This window comes from Sus scrofa, chromosome 13 (assembly GCF_054392235.1).
Source record: "Sus scrofa isolate SSC_HxYL_T2T_F1_AM1 chromosome 13, Sscrofa_HxYL_maternal_Yorkshire_Landrace_v2.0, whole genome shotgun sequence".
In the NCBI taxonomy this organism is placed as follows: domain Eukaryota; kingdom Metazoa; phylum Chordata; class Mammalia; order Artiodactyla; family Suidae; genus Sus; species Sus scrofa.
The window spans coordinates 45594131-45614949 of record NC_139395.1 but is presented as its reverse complement, the minus strand read 5'-3'; the positions used below and the strand labels follow the sequence as shown (position 1 = coordinate 45614949).

At 46.1% G+C, this 20819-nt stretch overlaps 1 protein-coding gene across 13 annotated transcripts in view; it reads left to right on the top strand.

Moving 5' to 3' along the window:
• The window catches only part of CDC25A (cell division cycle 25A), a 41879-nt gene extending 28535 nt beyond the window's left edge, over positions 1-13344 (top strand). For 5 of the 13 annotated variants that reach the window (XM_021081937.2, XM_021081938.2, XM_021081936.2 and 2 more), the window contains one exon: positions 73-1998. In XM_021081937.2, the coding sequence (XP_020937596.1) occupies positions 73-213 (141 nt within the window). In that variant the 3' untranslated portion in view covers positions 214-1998. Of the gene's footprint in view, positions 1-72; positions 1999-12072 lie in introns of those variants that run through there. The other 8 variants (XR_014823106.1, XR_014823108.1, XR_014823104.1 and 5 more) reach the window with 2 other exon arrangements.
• Positions 13345-20819: the final 7475 nt, after the last annotated feature.

Below are 20819 nucleotides of genomic sequence, written 5' to 3'. Positions count from 1 at the left end.
CCCTGGCAGGGAGGGAGCAGGAGAGTGCCTGTGAGGCAGATAAGCCCTGACCTCATCTTGTCTGCCCACCAGTCTCACTGCGAGCCCCCCAGCTACCGGCCCATGCACCACGAGGATTTTAAAGAAGACCTGAAGAAGTTCCGCACCAAGAGCCGGACCTGGGCTGGGGAAAAGAGCAAAAGGGAGATGTACAGCCGTCTGAAGAAGCTCTGAGGGTGTTGGTGCCAGACTGCAGCAGCCTGAGCCTCCCTCCCTCCCCCTCTTTCCCCCTTAGAGAAAAGGGGCCAGCTGTGTGACGTTTGGAGAGAAGGCCTGGGGCTTCCATGCCCTAAACCTACCTCCCACACTCCCAGGGTTGGAGCCCAGAGCATCGTGCAGGTTCTTCTGTCCCTGTCAGTCTTCCCTCCTACAGCGGGATGGTCTGCCACAGCCGTCACGTACCACAGCACAGTTCCAAGCACCAAGTCAAGACGTTCTGCCTCCTCATCCTCCACAGTTGGATGGCCACCTGGGGCCTCCCTGGGCATTGGCCTTCTCTCCTGAGGGGGTGGGGTAGGAGAGTCAGAGTGGAGAAGAGTAACACAAACGGAAATGCTGCTGGCCAAATACCAAAGAGGCCTGGGACAGAAAGGTCTTTGTGGGACAACCCATATCATTAATTTATTCAGTTTCATCAATCACTTTCTTTTCTTTTTTTTTTAAATTAACTCCCGGAGACTTATTTAACTGCTTCTATAAGTTACAATACTGCCATTCTAGGTAGGGTTTTATCATCCCAGGGACTACCTCTGCCTTTAATTTAAAAAAAGAAAAGACAAAAGGAGGGGGAAGAAGAGTGACATGAATTGTGAGACAGAACTAGAGGCTCTGTCACCCCCAGGAGGCACTGCAGTACTGGGACTGCTGCTATTTACAGCCAAGGACTGAGATACTGATGGGAGCAAGCACCAGACTTGGCTACAGGACATAAGCTAATCCTCCCAGACCTACCTCGAAGGCCCCTGAGATCTGAGAGGGTGACCCTGCTCTTCCTCACCCCACTTCCCTGTGATGTTGCCTGGTATAGGGATCACATTCGGGAAAGCACTTCAGGCAGCTGCCATTGCACCACCTCCAGGTCAGTGTTGGAACAAGGTAGAGTAGATACCCCAGTGTAAGGGGGGCAGGGATGGGGGCACTCTGGGGGCTAAGGGAAGAAAGTATATGTTGAGTGTCTTCCTTCTATTACTCTGATACTCTTTGATAACTTCTATTTTAATTTTTTAAAAATAGTCAATTTATGAGTCAAAGAGTATCAAATCAATGTTGGCTGGGCCACCAAGGGTGGGGAGAGGAGCTGGAAGCTCCGGGCATTAGAAAGGGATGGTTGCTGGCAGAGATCTCAACTATAGAATGTGTTTTTCAGGAGGCAGCAAGGTCATTTTGAAGGTAAAACTTTGAGTTTATCATGTTTTAATTTGAGGGACAGGGAGAAATGGATCATCACCAGTTGCCCCTCATCTAACGCCACAGAAGTGGAGTCTCAAAGGAACACCTCCTGAGGAGCTGGGGCTGAGTTAATTGTAGACAGGCCTGTTTGGTTCCTGCTTATCCCCACCCTGAGGCACCAGCTTCCTCACCATCTCTGCTCCATTGGGGTGTAGTCCAGTTTTTCTTACATATGTAAGAGTCAAGTCTACCCTCTTGCCTCCTGTTCTGGGAGTGGAGAGGAAATCAGTGATACTGGAGGTGACTGGTTGCTATGTCATGGGTTTGAGTTGCATTTGGCTGTAACACAATCTTGTTAGAAAAAGTATGTGGGGAGAGGCAGAGAGGGAGAAGGCCTCTCCCCACACACACAGTGAGACACATCTTAATTGGTCTCTAATCTTGTTTGTAGGGATTCTGTTGGTTGAATGCCTGAAGAGGGAGGTGGGATGGCCTTCAGATTGTACCAGCTCAGCTAGCATTGCTAACCAACTGTTGCAGGCTCTGAAAATAAAAACAATCTTGAACCCATGCTTTCTGCCTACTTGATGGATTTAAAGGTAATTTTGAGTCTCTTTAAAGTTCTGGGACCACATTTGACTAAAACCAGTAGCTGGAACTGCCACATTTCCTCAAGCCAAAGGGTCATCATGTGGCCTGGCTTCAGGAATGGCATAAGACCTCCAGTAATTACCCTGAGTCCAAAAACAAACTTGTGATTCAGGTTGCTTTGCAAGATGAAATAGGGACATCAAAAGCCTACTCAATAGCAAGGTCCTGTAAAGGAGATTTTTTTAAACAGGAGTTCCCACTGTGGCTCAGTGGTTAACGAATCTGACTAGGAACCATGAGGTTGTGTGTTCAATCCCTGGCCTTGCTCAGTGGGTTAAGGATCCGGTGTTGCCGTGAGCTGTGGTGTAGGTCGCAGATGCGGCTCGGATGCCATGTTGCTGTGGCTCTGGCGTAGGCTGGCGGCTACAGTTCCGATTTGGCCCCTTGCCTGGGAACCTCCATGTGCCACAGGTGTGGCCCAGGAAAATGGCACAAAAAAAAAAACTAAAAAATAAATAAAAAATTTTAAACAGCCTGCCTGGACCACTGACAAGATGTATTAATTCATAGGATTAAGCAACAGGCCAAAAGAGGGACCACCTTAAAGGAAATGAGAGTTTCACTTTTGTTCTGAAGGAGCTAGAGAGGATACTGCAGAATGAAATCAGGCAGATGGTGAGTCATGGTTCTGCTCACATGGTCCCACCTCAAGTATCCCTTCTGATTTGCATCTCTAGTAGATGCATTATGGAAGAAATTATAATACTGTGAAGAAGGAAAGTCCAAGAGTGTGTGTATGGGGAGCTCCTGTCGTGGCACAAGGATTAATGAATCCAACTAGGAACCATGAGATTGTAGGTTCAGTCCCTGGCCTTGCTCTGTGGGTTAAGGATCCAGCATTGCCATGAGCTGTGTAGGTCACAGACGAGGGTTGGATCTTGAGTTGCTAAGGCTGTGGTGTAAGCCAGTGGCTACAGCTCCAATTCAACCTCCAGCCTGGGAATCTCCATATGCCACAGGTGCAGCACTAAAAAGAAAAAAAGCTTTACATAAATATCTACATTTTGTGCACATTCTTCTGTAACTACTACTCTGCTTCTCATGCTGGACCACAAAAGGCACTTGGCTCCAGGACAGTCAAAAAGCGAGCCAGTGGTGACTCACTGGGCCAACTTCTCCAGGAGAGGTACCTGCAAGCAAGCCACTTCTTCCTCTCTGGGGTCTTTTCTCACGGATAACAAAGGACATTTGTAAGCAGATGTCCTGTAGCCACCTCTGTCCCAGCAGTCTGTGGCTCAGGTATTTGGATGGCCCTTGGGACATGCCAGTACCCACTTTAGGTCTGCTGGGAAGAAGGGCCTCTGCAGAAGAAGAGCTGGTTTTTTATGTGCTCATTCAGCAGACGTTTTCAGGCTTTCCCTCAAGGAGCTCACCCACTAGTGAGAAATAGTCACTAAAAGATCAGGAGTCCTTAATTGAATCACTTTGCTGTACAGCAGAAATTGTTAAAACATTGTAAATCAACTACATTTCAATCGAAATTTTTTAAAATGAAAAAAAAAAAAGGAGTCCTTGGGGGTAACACTTGCATGTAACAGAAGCTGGGACAGACACATATCCATAGGAAGTAGCAGGCACTCAAGAGTGGCGGGAAGCATACCACAGAGGTGACCTTTAAGCCTAATCTTGAGAAGAAATCTCAGGAGAGGGCATTCCAGGGAGAAGGAATAAGTGGTACAAAGGTGAAATGGCACACATTCATGCATATAGGTGTGGGAGTGAAGCTTGGGGGTCTGGGTTGTGGAGAAGGACACTCCTTCATGTGGAGCCAAGGGATCTCTGAGAGCAGCACTTCTCACACCTAGCAGATGTAAAGATGGGACCTGAGATTCTGCATTTATAAAAAACTCCTAATGCTGAAGGTCCTTGGACCACACTTGGAAATGCAAGCTGTGTGGAACAGTGCAGTCATTGAAGGCAGGGTGGAGGACAGCTAGCTGGTGAGGAGTGATGAGGTCATGGAAAAGAAGGGCCTTGGGCATAAGGACCTGGTGAGGACTGGATGGGAGGGTGGCTCCCAGGGCAACTAACATCCAGGCTCCTAACCTGAAGAACTGGGTAGATCTTGGCACTTAGAGAAAAATGTGCAGGAGGAAAGAAAGTATCTTAGTTGAAGAACTTTATGGAATTACTGGCCTGTATTCTTTTTTTTTTTTGTCTTTTGAGGGCCACACCCATGGCATATGGAAGTTCCCAGGCTAGGGGTCAGGTCAAATCGGAGCTGAGCTACAGCTGCCGGCCTATGCCAGAGCCACAGCAACACCAGATCCGAGCCCGGCCTGCAAACTACACCACAGCTCACGGCAACACTGGATCCTTAACCCACTGAACGAGGCCAGGGATCAAACCCACAACCTCATGGTTCCTATTTGGATTCATTTCTGCTGTGCCACAATGGCAACTCCCCTGGCCATGACATGGACATTCTTCATAAATGTCCATGTCACATGCAACAGAAAGGCTTAGGAACTGTTTAGATTAAGGAAATTCAAGAGACATGAAAAGTACATGAAATATGTGGGATCTGGGACCAAGCCAAAAATTAAAATTGCTAGATAGCACATTTTGGGGACAATTGACAAAGCTGAAATATAAACTATTGATTAAGTTAAAATATGGCCTTTTGTTAAATCTCCTGAATTTGATAATTACATGAGGATATTCTTATTTTCAGGAAATGATACACTGAAGTTAAGGCTAAAGACTATGATGTAACCTATCTCCAAATGGTTCAGTAGAAGAATGTGTGTGTGTGTGTGTGTGTGTGTAATAGAGACAAAGAAGAATAAGGAGAGAAGAAAGCAAATGTGGCAAATGTCAAAAAAAATGATTTGGGGAGTTCCTGTCGTGGCGCAGTGGTTAACAAATCTGACTAGGAACCATGAGGTTGCGGGTTCGATTCCTGCCCTTGCTCAGTGGGTTAAAGATCTGGCGTTGCCGTGAGCTGTGGTGTAGGTTGCAGACGCAGCTCGGATCCCACGTTGCTGTGGCTCTGATGTAGGCCGGCAGCTACAGCTCCGATTAGACCCCTAGCCTGGGAACCTCCATATGCCATGGGAGCAGCCCAAGAAATGGCAAAAAGACAAAAAAAAAAAAAAAAAAAAAGGCTTGGTAAAGGGTGGAAGGGAGTACCTTGTCCTATTCTTGCAACTTTTCTGTAAGTATATTATTTCAAAAGAAAACATTTTAGAAGTAGGGGAGGGCAGTGCTGAGCTCCCTCTATGTGGACCTGTCGGGTTTGAAGAGTGAACTGTCCAGATGCCCAGATGGTCAGGGGATAAAAGTGAAGGGATTGCCAGTGAAATATCCAGGCTGATGATAGCAATTTGTCCCAGGCATGCAAATAGCAGTTGAAGGGACAGGTTGTAGAAGAGAGGTCCCAGTGGGGGCAGGGGACCATAGGGAAGCAGAGCTGGAGTGGGAAGAGAGGTTTCCTCAAGGGACCAGAGGTGGGGGAGGAGGAGGGAGAGGGCATGGAGCCTCAGGCCAAGTACTCCAGGGAGGGTTAGAAAGATAAGGGAAACTCTACAGCCTGTGGCTGGAATGTGGCTGAGACCTTTTTAAACAAAGCCTGCCCATTCTTGGGGCGGGGGTGGAGGAGCCTCAAGGAGGGAGGCAGCGGCAGCTTTTGGTTAGCTGGGTGATCTTGGGCAGTTCTCAGCCTCTCGTACCTGTGACCTGGTGGCAGGGGGGGTGGAGTGGGGATTACCTTGATTCTAAGATCTTTGTCCTTTCTGGAGTTCCCGTTGTGGCTCAGTGGAAATGAATTTGACTAGCATCCATGAGGACGCAGGCTCAATCCCTGGCCTCCTTCATTGGGTTAAGGATCTGGTGTGAGCTGTGGAGTAGGTCGCAGATGCTGCTCAGATCTGGTGTTACTGTGGCTGTGGTGTAGTCCAGCGGCTACAGCACCAGTTCAGACCCCCTAGCTTGGGAACCTCCATATGCCACCGGTGCGGCCCTAAAATGTTAAAAAACAAAAACAAACTTTGGCCTTTTTTATTTCTAAGGGATGAAACCTGGAGGTCCTTTATAGGACTTCCTGCTTGCATACTCCCAGGACAGCCCTTCTGGAAATAGAGTGGGTCATCTCTTCTCCCGACAAAGTCAAATCGCCTGGAGCCTCTACCCACACTTCCTTTGTTCTTTCATTTTGCCCCTCTGGGCTTGCTGGCTGCAACCGCTGCCAGAATTGGGGTATGCCACCAGGTGGCGACGGTGCCCCAAAGTTAGCTTCCTCAAGCGCTGGCCTTCCAGCCTCTCCTCCCCAGAATGGGCAACTGGGAGGAGCTGGGGGTCTGTGGGAGCCCCTGACCAAGGCCTGGCTTCCAGCTGCATTCAAGGACACCCTGCCTGCACTGAGTGTAAGCAAAGCTGTGGCTGTTCCTCATTCAGGCTATGGTTCCTGAGCCTAGGACCTATAGTTCCTTAGTCCTAGTCTGAGCCTAGGACCACAAAGCAGAGGCACCAAAAAGGAAAACAAAGAGAGGAGGACACAGGTGGATTATCAGTGTATATTTTTAAGAAATACGTCCAGGTAGTCATCATGGAAAAACATCAGATCTTTGTTGGGTTTTCCATACTTCATTCATGGTTTATTTTGGATAACAAAGGGTGGAATCCATCCCAGTCTTTTCAGTGTCTAATCCCTTCCCTCTTGAACGGTGCTTACCAATTGCTAGACTCTAATCAAGAAATAAGGAGTTCCGGGAGTTCCCATTGTGGTGCAGTGGAAAGAATCCGACTAGGAACCATGAGGTTGTGGTTCTATCCCTGGCCTCGCTCAGTGGGTTAAGGATCTGGCGTCGCCATGAGCTGTGGTGTAGGTTGCAGTCGCGGCTCGGATCTGTCATTGCTGTGGCTCTGGCGTAGGCCAGCAGCAACAGCTCTGATTAGACCCCTAGCCTGGGAACGTCCATATGCCATGAGTGCGGTCTTCAAAAAGAAAAAAAAAAAAAAAAAGAAAAGAAAAGAAAGAAAGAAAGGAAAGAAGTAAGGAGTTCCGGCTGTGGCGCATGGGGATTGGTGGCGCCTCTGCAGCACTAAGACACAGGTTCATCCGCAGTCTGGCACAATGGGTTAAAAGATCCAGAAGATCAGTATGTAGCAACTGCGCTGGAGATCTGATCCCTATGCAGCAGGGTGGCCAAAAATTGGGAGGAATGCAGGGGAGAGGAAGGAAAAAACAAAAAAGAAATAAGGACTGCATTCCAATTCTGGCCCCGTCCCTAACTAGCTGTGTGACTCTGAGCAAAACATGTCTCTGGAATTCGGAGTTCTCATCGGTAAGGGCTGGGCTTGGGCAACTCCCCCATCCCTCTGATCCCAGGACTGCTCTTCCATTCTTACACACAGCTACTCCTTTGCTGACACCTCTGGGGAATGCCCTTCTTTTAGCAAGGGGACTCATTTTTCTTGTAAAAGTAAATATATAATTGTTGAAATTCAAAACTCAATTGATAGGTTAAACTACAGATTAAACCCAACTGAAGAGACAATGCACAGGAGAAATATGTTAGGAAATTATTTAGAATGTAATTAAGACAGGTACTTATACGATCAGGAGAGTAGGAAATAAATGGAAAGAGAGAAGAAACAGAACATAATGAGAAGTTCTCACTACACCCAATTTGAGTTCCAGAAGGAAAGAATAGAGAAAATATAGAAGAGATAATTTGTAAAGAAAGAATGCCTGATAAAAAAAAAACTTGAATCCACAAACAATAAGTGCTAGAGAGGGTGTGGAGGAAAAGGAACCCTAGTACACTGTTGGTGGGATTGTAAATTGGTACAACCACTGTGGAAAGCAGTATGGAGATTCCTCATAAAACTCAAAATAGAACTATCATTTGATCCAGCAATCCCACTCCTGGGCATCTATCCAGAGAAAACCGTGACTCGAAAAGATGCATGTACTCCAATGTTCATTGCAGCACTATTTACAATAGCCAAAACATGGAAACAACCTAAATGTCCACCGACAGAGGAGTGGATCAAGAAGATGTGGTACATATACACAATGGAATATTACTCAGCCATTAAAAAGAATGAAATACCGGCATTTTTAGCAACATGGATGGATCTAGAAACTATCATGCTAAGTGAAGTCAGCCATACAATGAGACACCAACATCAAATGCTTTCACTGACATGTGGAATCTGAAAAAAGGACAGACTGAACTTCTCTGCAGAACAGATGCTGACTCACAGACATTGAAAAACTTATGGTCTCCAGAGGAGACAGTTTGGGAGGTGGGGGGATGTGTTTGGGCTGTGGGATGGAAATCCTGTGAAATCAGATTGTTATGATCATTATACAGTTACAGATGTGATAAATTCATTTGAGTAATAAAAAAAAAAGCTAAAAAAAAAAAAAACCTTGAATCCACAAAAATCAAGAAAACCTAAGAATCCTAAGCAGAGTAAATAAGAAATCCACAGCTGGACACGTACCATAGGCAGAATACCAAAGACAGAGGATCTTAAGCACACGTGGAACTGAAGGCCAGAAGAATTAACAAAAGGTCAACTTGGCAGCTGCTCACCAGCAATAATGGGAGACTGAAGACAGTGGGGGTCTAAAATGTAGAAAGTCAACTTAGAATGGTGTAACTGGCAAAGCCACCTTGCAAGAGTGAGAGTGAAACAGATAAAACTGCAAGTTCCCATCAAGAGAACTGAACTATGTGAACTTCTAAAGGATAACACTTTGAAACATGAGAAAGAATCCCAGAAGGTCAGTAATGCAAAGGGGCAGGGAATAAGCATAGTGGTAAGTGTGGGAACAGGGTAGGTGCGCTTCCCCTGCTCACATGGCCCCTATAGATCATGTGCTCCAGAGACCAGGGACTATGAACTAATAGCAGACAAACTGATGCTGATGGTGACCCATAGCATCACAGTACTTCCATTCAAAATCCACCCAGGAGTTCCCACTGTGGTGCAGTGGGTTAATGATCTGCTTGTCTTTGTGGAGGCACTGGTTTGATTCCCAACCCAGGGCAGTGGGTTAAGGATCCCACATTGCTGCAGCTGTGGGGTAGGTTGGAGCTCTGGCTAGGATTTGATTCCTAGCCCGGGAAACTGACCTTCCATATGCTGTGGGGATGGCTGATAAAGAAAAAAATAAAATAAAATAAAAACTAAAAGTTAGAATTATAAAAATGATAATAATAATATATTTTTTAAAATCTGCCCTAGAATCTGTACCACTCTATTCATTGGAGGTCATTACTAGAGTTATTTCCAAAGAGGGGACCGGTCAGATAAACAAAGGTAGCTCTGATATCTTTCTTTCAGGATTTTTTTTTTTTTTTTTTTTTTTTTTTTTTGCATTTTAGGGCTGCATCCAGAGCATATAGAAGTTCCCAGGCTAGGGGTCAAATCAGAGCTACAGCTGTGAGCCTACACCACAGCCACAGCGATGCAGGATCCCAGCCATATATGCAACCCACACCACAGCTCATAGCAACGCCAAATCCTTAAACTAAGCCAGGCCAGGGATCAAACCTGCATCCTCATGGATACTAGTTGGGTTCATTACCACTGAGCTACAACAGGAACTCCCAAGATTTTTTTTTTTTTTTTTTTTTTTTTTTGTCTTTTTGCCATTTCTTGGGCCGCTTCCTGCAGCATATGGAGGTTCCCAGGCTAGGGGTCGAATCGGAGCTATAGCCACTGGCCTACACCAGAGCCACAGCAACGCAGGATCCGAGCTGCGTCTGCAACCTACACCACAGCTCACGGCAACGCCGGATCGTTAACCCACTGAGCAAGGGCAGGGACCGAACCCGAAACCTCAAGGTTCCTAGTCGGATTCGTTAACCACTGCGCCATGACAGGAACTCCTCAAGATGTTTTTTAAGTGGTGTGTTATATGCTATTGTGATCTTCAATATTTTTTAAGTACCATCAAGCAAGAATAAAAAGTGATTTTATTTAGAAACCGAAAGCAATGAACCTGAGAATCCAATAGACATATGGTGCTTATATTCATAACAAACACCCATGGCTTCAGGTTGCAAAAGACAAAGGCTTTGAGTTGACTACAAAAGAAAATCCATCCTCCTCATCCTAGTTTTAGTGATTTTTTTTCTACCAGTTAAAAAGTTTTTCAGGAGTCCCTGTTGTGGCTCAGTGGTAACGAACCCAACTAGTATCCTTGAAGACTTGGGTTGGATCCCTGGTCCCATTCAGTGAGTTAAAGATTCGTGTTGTCATGAGCTGAGGTGTAGGTCATTGACTTGGCTCGGATCTGGCATTGCTGTGGCTGTGGTATGGGCCAGGATTTGAAGTTCCAATTAGACCCCTAGCCTGGGAACTTCCATGTGCTGTAGGGGCAGCCCTAAAAAAACTGTAAATAAATAAATAAATAAATAAATAAATAACATCTTTTTTTGGAGTTCCTGTCATGGCTCAGCGGAAATGAATCTGACTAGCATCCATGAGGACAAAGGTTCAATCACTGGCCTTGCTTAGTGGGTTAAAGATCCTGCATTGCTGTGGCTGTGGTGTAGGCCAGTGGCTACAGCTCCAATTGGACCCCTAGCTTGGGAACCTCCATGTGCTGCAGATGCAGCCCTAAAAAGCAAAAAAAAAAAAAAAAAAAAAAAGAATTGGCCTCAGAAACAGCCATAAAAAGACATCTTTTTCAAAATTTCAAAAGTCATGTACACTGTAAAAAATAAAAACAGCAGAGAAATGATGGCCAGTTTCATTGTCCTTCCCACCCTTCTTCCTAACCCCACATCCCTCTGAAGAAATAGCCCCCCTGTTAATTTTGTTGTGTCCCTTTCTGGACACTTTTCTATGTATTTATAATATATAATATGTAGTACATATGGATGTGGATGTATGGCACTTCTATTTATATATACACACACACACCCTTGTATAAATATATGTATATATGCATATTTACATATATGTATGTTACATATATATTACATATGTGTTAAAGATTGTGCAAATATTACACATATTACATATGTGTTATATTTTATACAAATACATGTAGATATATGTATATATCATGCATCTCTATATATTTATTGCTCACTCATTTATATTTAAGGTGTGTATTATATATGTACACACACACAAAGCTTAATTTTTTTTTTGTCTTTTTGTCATTTTTTGGCTGCACTGGGCATATGGAAGTTCCCAGGCTAGGGATCCAATCAGAGCTGTAGCTGCCAGTCTACACCATAGCCCCAGCAATGCCGGATCCGAGCCATGTCTTCAACCTAAACAGCAGCTCATGGCAATGCCAGATCCTTAACCCACTGAGTGAGGCCAGGGATCAAACCCACATGCTCAGGGACAACAGGAACTCCGACATTCTTGTACCTATATTAAGTACAAGTACTTAAGTAGGATGAGTTCCTAGAAGTGAAGTTGCCAGATCAATTGGTAGTTTTTTGTTTTATTTTTTGTCTTTGTCTTTTTAGGGCCGTGCCCAAGGCATATGGAGGTTCCCAGGCTAGGGCTTGAATCAGAGCTACAGCTGCCGGCCTATGCCACAGCCACGGCAACACGGGATCCCAGCTGTGTCTGTGAACTACACCACAGCTCATGGCAACACTTGATCCTTAACCCACTGAGCAAGGCCAGGGATCGAACCCACAACCTCATGGTTACTAGTCGGGTTCGTTTGTTCAGAGTTTACTAGCCACGACAGGAACTCTGATCAATTGGTAGTTCTAACCAGTGTAGTCAAACTGCCTTCAATGTGGTCATGTCCATGTCTACCTCCACCCACAGTGTAGGAGCATGCTCAGGGCTCACCTGGTTTCCAACCTGGTTTCCAGATTTCTTTCTCCTTAGTTGAAACCTCTCTCCCACAAAAGTGGATTATTTGCCATCCAAACACCATGGCCACCTAATGTTTGCATAAAGGGCACTCAGAGCACCACTTCCCAGAACACTTTTTTCCTGGGCCAGGTTTGGAAAAACACTGTACTAAACAATTTCCACCTGCTTTCCTTATTGCAGGCCTTCTCCAAATCCTTCACCTGCCAGCACACGTTTCAAGAGAGGAGAGAGTTCCAAACCTATTTGTCCCCAGGAAACTTTTTACAGAGAGCTGAGTTCCTAAGGACTGACTTTGCAGATATTGGTTTCTCTCCTGTGTGGCCATTCTCGAGCAGTGGGGTTACCTCCATTTCAGGGATGAGAATACTCATGCTTAAGGATGGGTGAGTCATTTTTTCTTATTCGGCTACCAAACAACAGAGGTGGAAGAAGACCTTGCCTCTTCAGGTTCCAAATCCAAGTCTCTTTCCTGACTTTCTCCTCCCACGTCCAAGCCACCTTCCTAAGACCTTCAGTTCTGAATTTGGGCTTCAGCTTCTTGGGCTCAGCAGCCACCTCTGGCTGAATGCAACATTGCTGAATTCCGGAGAGACTTAATTTCCTAACTTACGCTGGGAAGCCAGGCTTTCTCTCTCTTTCCTGGGCTTGTGATGAATCCTGAACAAATGGTTCAGAATAAGGGGAGAAGTTGGGACCACTTGATTTAGGTTTGAAGGTGGAGGTAAATTGTGCCAAAGGACAGCTCCCAGCTACTCATGTTCCAAGGATGCCAGGGCTCTCTCTGGATCCAGCTAGACACGCACAGGAGTTTTGGTCCCCCCACCCCCCAGAGCCCCAGTTCTAGATGAGTTCATGCTGTGATTCAGCCGCAGTTAAGTCTCAGCAGTTCTGAGCCTGGGAGACACCCTGTCTCTCCCCTACTCCCTGCCCTACGCCTACACTGCACCTCAAGGGAGAGAGCAGCTGGGCCAGCAGAAGCTGCAGCTCCTCACCTGGCTGGCATCTGCCAGCACCCAGACGAATGGGTGGCGGGGGAAGCATGACAAGCCTTGGCAGCTGCCGAGCTACCCAGGCAGTTGGGGAAGGAGGACAGACAGGGCTGAAACAGGGTGTGGCAACAGGTCTGGGAGCCACAGGTCCTGCCCAGACACCTGGCTGGCTCTGGAGGCTGGGTGTGCTGACAAGTGTGGGCTGACCCAAAGCCCAGGCCACTGGGCACCTGGCAAGCAATGCTGGGTGAGGGAATGGGCGGATGAAAACCTCACATTCATTATCTGCAAAATGCAGATAATAGCAGGGTGGTTTGAGAATGAAATGACAATGCATGAAGGAACTTAGAGCAGTTCCAGTAAGTACTCAAAAATGCTAGGTCTGACTGGTATGAGTCCAACACAAAGGGTACAGCCAGGTTCAGGGTTTGGTTCATCTCTTATTGTCTGCATAACTCAAAAACAACAGAGAAAATCAAAAGAGCAACAAAAATCACTTTACACTGAGTCCTTAGGAGACCACTTTTTTTTTTTTTTTAATTTGCCGCACCCGCTGCATGTGTAAGTTCCAGGTCAGGGATCAAACCCACGCCACAGGAGTTCTCATTGTGGCTCTACATGCTAAGAACCCAACTAGCATCCATGAGGATGCCGGTTCGATCCCTGGCCTTATTCGGTGGGTTAAGGATCTGGTTGTCACAAGCTGCAGCTTCGATCCGGTGTTGCTGTGGTCGTGGTGTAGGTGGAAGCTGCAGCTCCAATTCTACCCCTAGCCTGGGAATTTCCATATGCTGCAGGTATGGCTGTCAAAAAACAAACAAACATACAAAAAACAAACAAACAAAAAAACCCACCATGCCATAGGAGTGACTCAGGCCACTGCAGTAACATCTCTGGGTCCAAAACCAACTGTGCCACCAGGGAACTCCAAGAACCCCCATTACTGAGCCCATTTTATAGATGAGTAAACCGGCCTGGAGGAGCTGGGACTCACCACAAATAACAGCTGAGGTTGGCACATAGCAAAAGGACCTGAACCATACCTGGCTCAGGTAGAGCTGGTTCTTTCCCTCCCTCCACACTCTCCTGACTCCTACCAGCTGAGGGAAGCCAGCTGAGGCAGGCAGAGGAAGCTGCCTTTCACAGAAACGGGACCCTGAGAGGTGGGGTAGCGCTGACATTCCTTCCCCTAAGGGGCCTCTCCAGGTGGCTTATACTAGAGTGTCCTCACTCCTAAGCCCACCTCCCACCACCCCCTCCACTTCTGCCCTCCCTGGTGGGCCTCTCTTACTCTGGAGAGTCTTCCCCCTACCCCCAACTCAGCTGCCCGGGGAGCTCTGGCAGCACTCTGGTGCTGGGCAGCACCATGGAAACGGAGGGAGCCCCATCCTCTTCCACGTGACTTTGGTGAACCAGGGAGACTGGGAGTTACTTCCTGAGGTGTTGGTCAAAGCCCGGGGACAACCGGAAGAATTCTTTACAGAAAGCTTCATCCAACAGCTACGTCACTGAGCACCGAGGCACATGGGCCCTGACACTGAGAAGCCTCAGTCCGGGGGTTCCTTGATGGTGGCTCATTCAAGGTGTTAGGCACGTTGGCTTAGGATGGCATTATGGTGGCCCAGAGCAGGGTCCTAGATTTCAGATCTTCAGATCAGAAGAGTGAACTCGAAGTTCCCTTTGTGGCTCAGTGGTAATGAATCCGACTGGTATGCATGAGGATGCAGGCTCAATCCCTGGCCTTGCTCAGTGGGTTAAGGATCCAATGTCGCAGTGAACTGTGGTGTAGGTCACAGACATGGCTCCGATCCCAAGTTGCTATGGCTGTGGCAGTTGCAGTTCCGATTCGACCTGTAGCCTGGGAACTTCCATATGCCGTGGGTGTGACCCTAAAAAGCAAAAAAAAAAAAAAAGAGGCAGAAGAGGGAACTCTTTAATAAACTCCAACTTGCTTCCCTTCATGTAAAGGGGTCCTTACCCTTAAGGAGCTGGGCTGGCTCTGTTACAGTCCCATGGTCCCTTCTGCCCTGCTCCCTCCTTGCTCAGGGCTAGTACCCTAAGAAAACCATGGCTCTGTGTCATGCCCGCACCCATAGAACAGGCTGCATGATGTGGAGAAAATGCATGTAAGCCTCTGGGCAGAGTGAGCACTCCATACACAGCTTGATTTCTCAGCACAAATGTTCATTTTCCTTTCAAATGCAAAATGGCTCAAATTCCCAAGCAGTTTGGTCTCTGTCTGAAGGTCACAAAAAGGCCTCATGTTCTGGTTGGCCCTGCTGGCCTTTCCTGCCTGCTTCCTGCCTCCCCTCCACCCTCTGGTCCCACCAAATTTCTCAGTGATCCTCAATGATTGACCTCTTCATAGCACTGTGTCCCTGAACACGCTATTCCTACATGTGAAACACCTTTCCTTCCCCTGCTTTTCACAGAGTTCTGTCATCTTCCCAATAGTCTCAAGCTCCTGGGGCAGCATTAATCACCTCTTCCTCTGCTTTCCCAGGGGCTTGTCAGTGTCATTCTTTCATGTTTGTCTTAGCTGCCATTTATCTTATCTCTTCATGTTTTTCTGGCTCTTTCTATTCTCAACAGAGTTGGCCTTAGAGAAACTGAGCTGGGTAGAGGAGTTGTGTACTAGTTAAGGTATTAGAATGTGGGGAACAGGATTGTCTCTGAAACCCATAGCTCAGCTGGGTGTTGTTTGCTGGAATGCTTGGTGTCAGACTCCATGACTCCTCCCAAAGCTGATGTCCAGGCAGGAGCTGCATTGGACCTCTCAGTGTTGAGGCTCCCACCTTGCCTGGGGCAGCTGAATGCCAGTGAGTCCTGCTCGTGCACCCGGGTTTGGCAAGGCCAGGAGACCATGTGTCTCCGTGCCTATGCCAGGTAAGGCCTTCTGGCCAGGAATCCATCTGAACATTTTTGTCTGTCAAAATTCTATTTTTTTCTTTTTTTTTTTTTCTTTTTGGGCTGCATCTGTGGCATGTGAAAGTTCTAGGGCCAGGGAGCAAACCCGTGCCATAGCAACACCAGATCCTTAACCCACTGAGCCACTAGGGAACTCCCTTGAGTTTATTTTTGTGTATAGTGTGAGGGAGTGTTCTCATTTCATTGATTTATATGCGGCTGTCCAACTTTCCCAATACCACTTGCTGAAGAGACTGTATTTTCCCCATTGTATGTTTCTCTTCCTTTGTCAAAGATTAACTGATCTTAGCTAAGTGTATGAGTTTATTTCTGGGTTCTCTATTCTGTTCCATTGATCTATAGGTCTGTTTTCATGCCCAAACCATACTGTTTTGATTTCTGTTAGCTTTGTAGTATTGTCTGAAGTCTGTAAGGGTTATGCTTCCTGCTTTGTTCTTTTTCTTCAGGAGTACTTTGGCAATTCTGGGTCTTTTATGGTTCCATATACATTTTAGAATTTCTATTTCTAGTTCTATGAAAAATGTCATGGGTAATTTGATAGGGATCACATTAAATCTATAAGTTGCCTTGTATAGTATAGTCATTTTGACAATATTAATTCTTCCAGCCCAAGACCATGGGATGTCTTTCTAATTTTTTGAATCATCTTCAATTTTAGTTATTAATATTTTGTAGTTCTCAGCATGTAAGTCTTTCACCTCCTTGGTAAGGTTTATTCCAAAGTACTTTAATTAATTAATTAATTTATTATTATTATTATTATTTTTTGTCTTTTTGTCTTTTGTTGTTGTTGTTGTTGTTGTTGTTGCTATTTCTTGGGCCGCTCCCGCGGCATATGGAGGTTCCCAGGCTAGGGGTTGAATCGGAGCTGTAGCCACCAGCCTATGCCAGAGCCACAGCAACGCGGGATCCGAGCCGCGTCTGCGACCTACACCACAGCTCACGGCAACGCCGGATCGTTAACCCACTGAGCAAGGGCAGGGACTGAACCCGCAACCTCATGGTTCCTAGTCAGATTCATTAACCACTGCGCCACGACAGGAACTCCTAATTTATTTTTGATGCAAGTTTAAAAGGGATTCTTTATTTACATTCTCTTTCTAATATTTTATAGTTAGCGTAAAGAAATGGAATATATTTCTGTATGTTAATCTTGTGTCCTCCTACCTTGCTGAATTCACTTTTTAGTTCTAGCAGGGTTGTTTTTTTGTTTGTTTTTTGTTTTTTGTTTTTTCCACACCTGCAGCATATGGAAGTTTCCCAGACCAGGGATCAAACCCACACCATGCAGTGACCCAAGCCACTGCAGTGACAATACCAGGTCCTTAACCCACTGTGCCACAAGAGAACTCCAGTTCTAGCAGTTTTAGTGTGGGATTCCTTACTCTTTAATTAAGCTAAATGTATATAGGTCTCCCCACCAGCCCAGGTTCAGATTCAGGCCAGGACTCAGCACATGTGGCATTCTCTCTGGCTTCCCAGAAACTTCAAATGCTCTCCTGTGCTGTAGACTCCTCCACTCTAAGTCCTCTAGGCCCTGGCAGCTGAGAACCCAGATGGACTCCAGTATCATCCAGATGCCATATGGTGTTTTGAGTAGGTTCCCCAAATACAGAGATGAATCAGAACTGGTAACTCTTAACAGGACCTGGGGCAAGACTACAATGAGGGGAGGTGGCCTGTTCTGGTGGCATCAACCATGGAGACTAGTAGGGCGGGGCCCTGTCTTACTCATTTATTAATGACCCTGTCCTTCTGGCAGTGAGGTGTCCTATAAACTGGATTGAATGTCTGAACACCTAAGTTGGAGGCTGTTGTGCCACTTCTGAATTGGTATATTTGGCAAATCACCACATTCTCAGAGCCTCTGTTCTCTTATCCTGACCCTGAAGGTCATGGGAAGGCAAAACAAGGCAATTCATGTAAAAGAGTTTTGAAAACAGTCAAGTACTGTATAAATCTTCACTTTATTATTTTTTTTAGTGCATTTTATGGATTCTGGCACACTGTTGGTACTTGAAGGTTTTTTTTGAATGAAGAAATCAATGGACGATCGAATGGATAGCAGGAACTCGAGAAACGCTTTATTATTTTTTTTTCTTTTTAGGGCTGCACCTGCAGCATATGGAAATTCCCGGGCTAGGGGTCAAATCAGAGCTGTAAATGCTGACCTACACCACAGCCACAGCAATACCTGATCAGAGCCACAGCTTGAGGCAACACCAAATTCTTAACCCACATAGTGAGTCCAGGGATTGAATTCGCATCTTGATGGACACTATGTCTGGTTCTTAGCCCACTGAACCACAAAAGGAACCCCAGGAAATGCTTTATTAAAAATAAAACAATGGAGGAGTTTCCGTCGTGGCTCAGTGGTTAAGGAATTGGACTAGGAACCATGAGGTTGCAGGTTCGATCCCTGGCCTTGCTCAGTGGGTTAAGGATCTGGCATTGCTGTGGCTGTGGTGTAGGCCGGTGGCTACAGCTCCAATTAGACCCCTAGCCTGGGAACCTCCATATGCCACAGGAGTGGCCCTAGAAAAGGCAAAAAGACCAAAAAAATTAAAATAAATAAAAATAAAAATAAAACAATGGAGTTCCTGTTATGGCACAGCAGAAACAAATCTAACTAGGAACCATGAGGTTGCAGGTTGGATCCCTGGCCTCGCTCATTGGATTGAGTATCCGGCATTGCTGTGAGCTGTGGTGTAGGTTGCAGACGTGGCTTGGATCTGGCGTTACTGTGGTTCTGGCGTAGGCCGGCAGCTATAGCCCCAATTGGACCCCTAGCCTGGGACACTCCATATGCCGCAGGTGCGGCCCTGAAAAGACAAAATAAAATAAAATAAAAAATAAAAATAAAACAAGGAGTTCCCTGGTGGCCTGGTGGCTAAAGGATCCAGCATTATCATTGCAGCAGCTCAGGTTGCTGCTGTGGTGTGAATTCGATTCATGCTGTGGGTGCAGCCAGAAATTTTTAAAAATAAATAAATAAAAATAAAACAAAAAATAAAACATAAACTATAAAATTGCCATTTTTGGCATACTTTAACTATCAGCTAATGAGCTAAGAACTTCACCTACATTCTGTCACTTAATTTTCATAGTAACCTTATACGATGATTACTCCCATTTTATGGATGAGGAAACCAAGGTCTAGAGATGTTAAGTAATTTGCCTAGGGTCACACAGCTTGTAGGTGACAGGGCTAGGATTCATCCTCCAGGCCTTCATTCTCAGTCACTTCTTAAATCCTGTTTGCCTTATATGCATGAGCATTTACCAACAGTTTTGGCCTAAGTCATCCAACCTCTCATTACTACATAAAAACACAATTATAATCCACTGCTTTGATGCACTTTTTTTTTTTTTTTTTTTTTTTTTTTTTGTCTTTTTGCCTTTTCTAGGGCCGCTCCCACAGCACATGGAGGTTCCCAGGCTAGGGGTCCAATCAGAGCTGTAGCCATCGGCCTACGCCAGAGCCAGAGCAACGCAGGATTTGAGCCTCCTCTGCAACCTACACCACAGCTCACAGCAAGTCCAGATCCTTAAACCACTGAGCAAGGCCGGGGATTGAACCCACAACCTAATGGTTCCTAGTTGGATTCGTTAACCACTGAGCCACGATGGGAACTCCTGATGCATTTCTTTAACTCCTGGCAGAGCCACTGTTTGACTTGCCAAATCTGGAGAGAAGTCAAGGATGGCAGTTCCTGAGAGACTATTTCCCTGAAAGGGTTCTTGTTTCTATCCTCCCTGGTGCCAGGAGTGAAGTTTTTTTCACTCTCTGAATTCCTTTGACCTGGGATATATGCATCCCCCACAGGTTTTCCAAGCTGTGCACCCAACCAATTTCTTCTTGTTATCTCATCTGTACCTGGTGGCTGGTGGGATGGAAAACATCATCCTCATTGTAAGTAAAGAGCCTGGAGTCACTGCTGCCACAAGTCCACATAAGAATGCAAACTCAGATCTTTGTGAGGTTTTTTGTTTTTTTTAGGGTTTTTTTTTTTTTTTTTTTTTTTTTTGTCTTTTTGTCTTTTCAGGGTCGCACCTGTGACGTATGGAGGTTCCAGGCTAGGAGTCTAATTGGAGCTGTAACCACTGTCCTAGGCCACAGCCACAGCAACACCAGATCCAAGCCATGTCTGCAACCTACACCACATATCACAGCAACACTGGATCCTTAACCCACTGAGCGAGGCCAGGGATTGAACCTCATGGTTCCTAGTCAGATTCTTTTCTGCTGCGTCACGACAGGAACTCTGTAGACTCAGATCTTTGAACTCTGAGTCCAGAACCTTCTCTACCCAATGGCATGGCTTAAGATTTGAGCATGGGGAGTTCCCTTTGTGGCTCAGCAGTTAACAAATCCGACTAACATCCACGAGGACATGGGTTCGATCCCTGGCCTCCCTAAGTGGGTTAAGGATCTGGACTTGCTGTGAGCTGTGGTGTAGGTTGCAGATGCAGCTTGGATCCTGCATTGCTGTGGCTCTGGCATAGGCCAGCAGCTACAGCTCTGATTGGACCCCTAGCCTGCGAACCTCCATATGCCGCGGGTACGACCCTAAAAAGACAAAAAAGAAGAAAAAAAAAAAGATTTGAGCGTGGAAACTGCCTGGACCTGGTATAGGTTTAGTGGAACTGGAGAGGGGAACTGGCTTAGAACAAAGAGTCTTGGACAGTCAGCCTTTGCTCTATCGATCCCTCTGGAGCCCTTACAAAGGACAGTGTAAGTGTCCAGGATAACAGCTTTGGTGTCCCCCTTGTGTGGCAGATGAAAGGGCTTAGAAGTGGAGCAGGAATAATACTTTCCTATACACCACTTGGGATGTCCCTGAGAAAGAAGGAACAGAATCTAGGTGTTTCAGACATGAAGTCAGCCATGACAGGGAAGCTGAATAGCAGCAAGAGTCAGGGGCATTGGGTAGAAGGCCAGTGTTTATGTCCTCAGTTTGCTCTGACTGCTGTGCATCTAGAGAGGATGCTACTTTTGGACTAAATAGT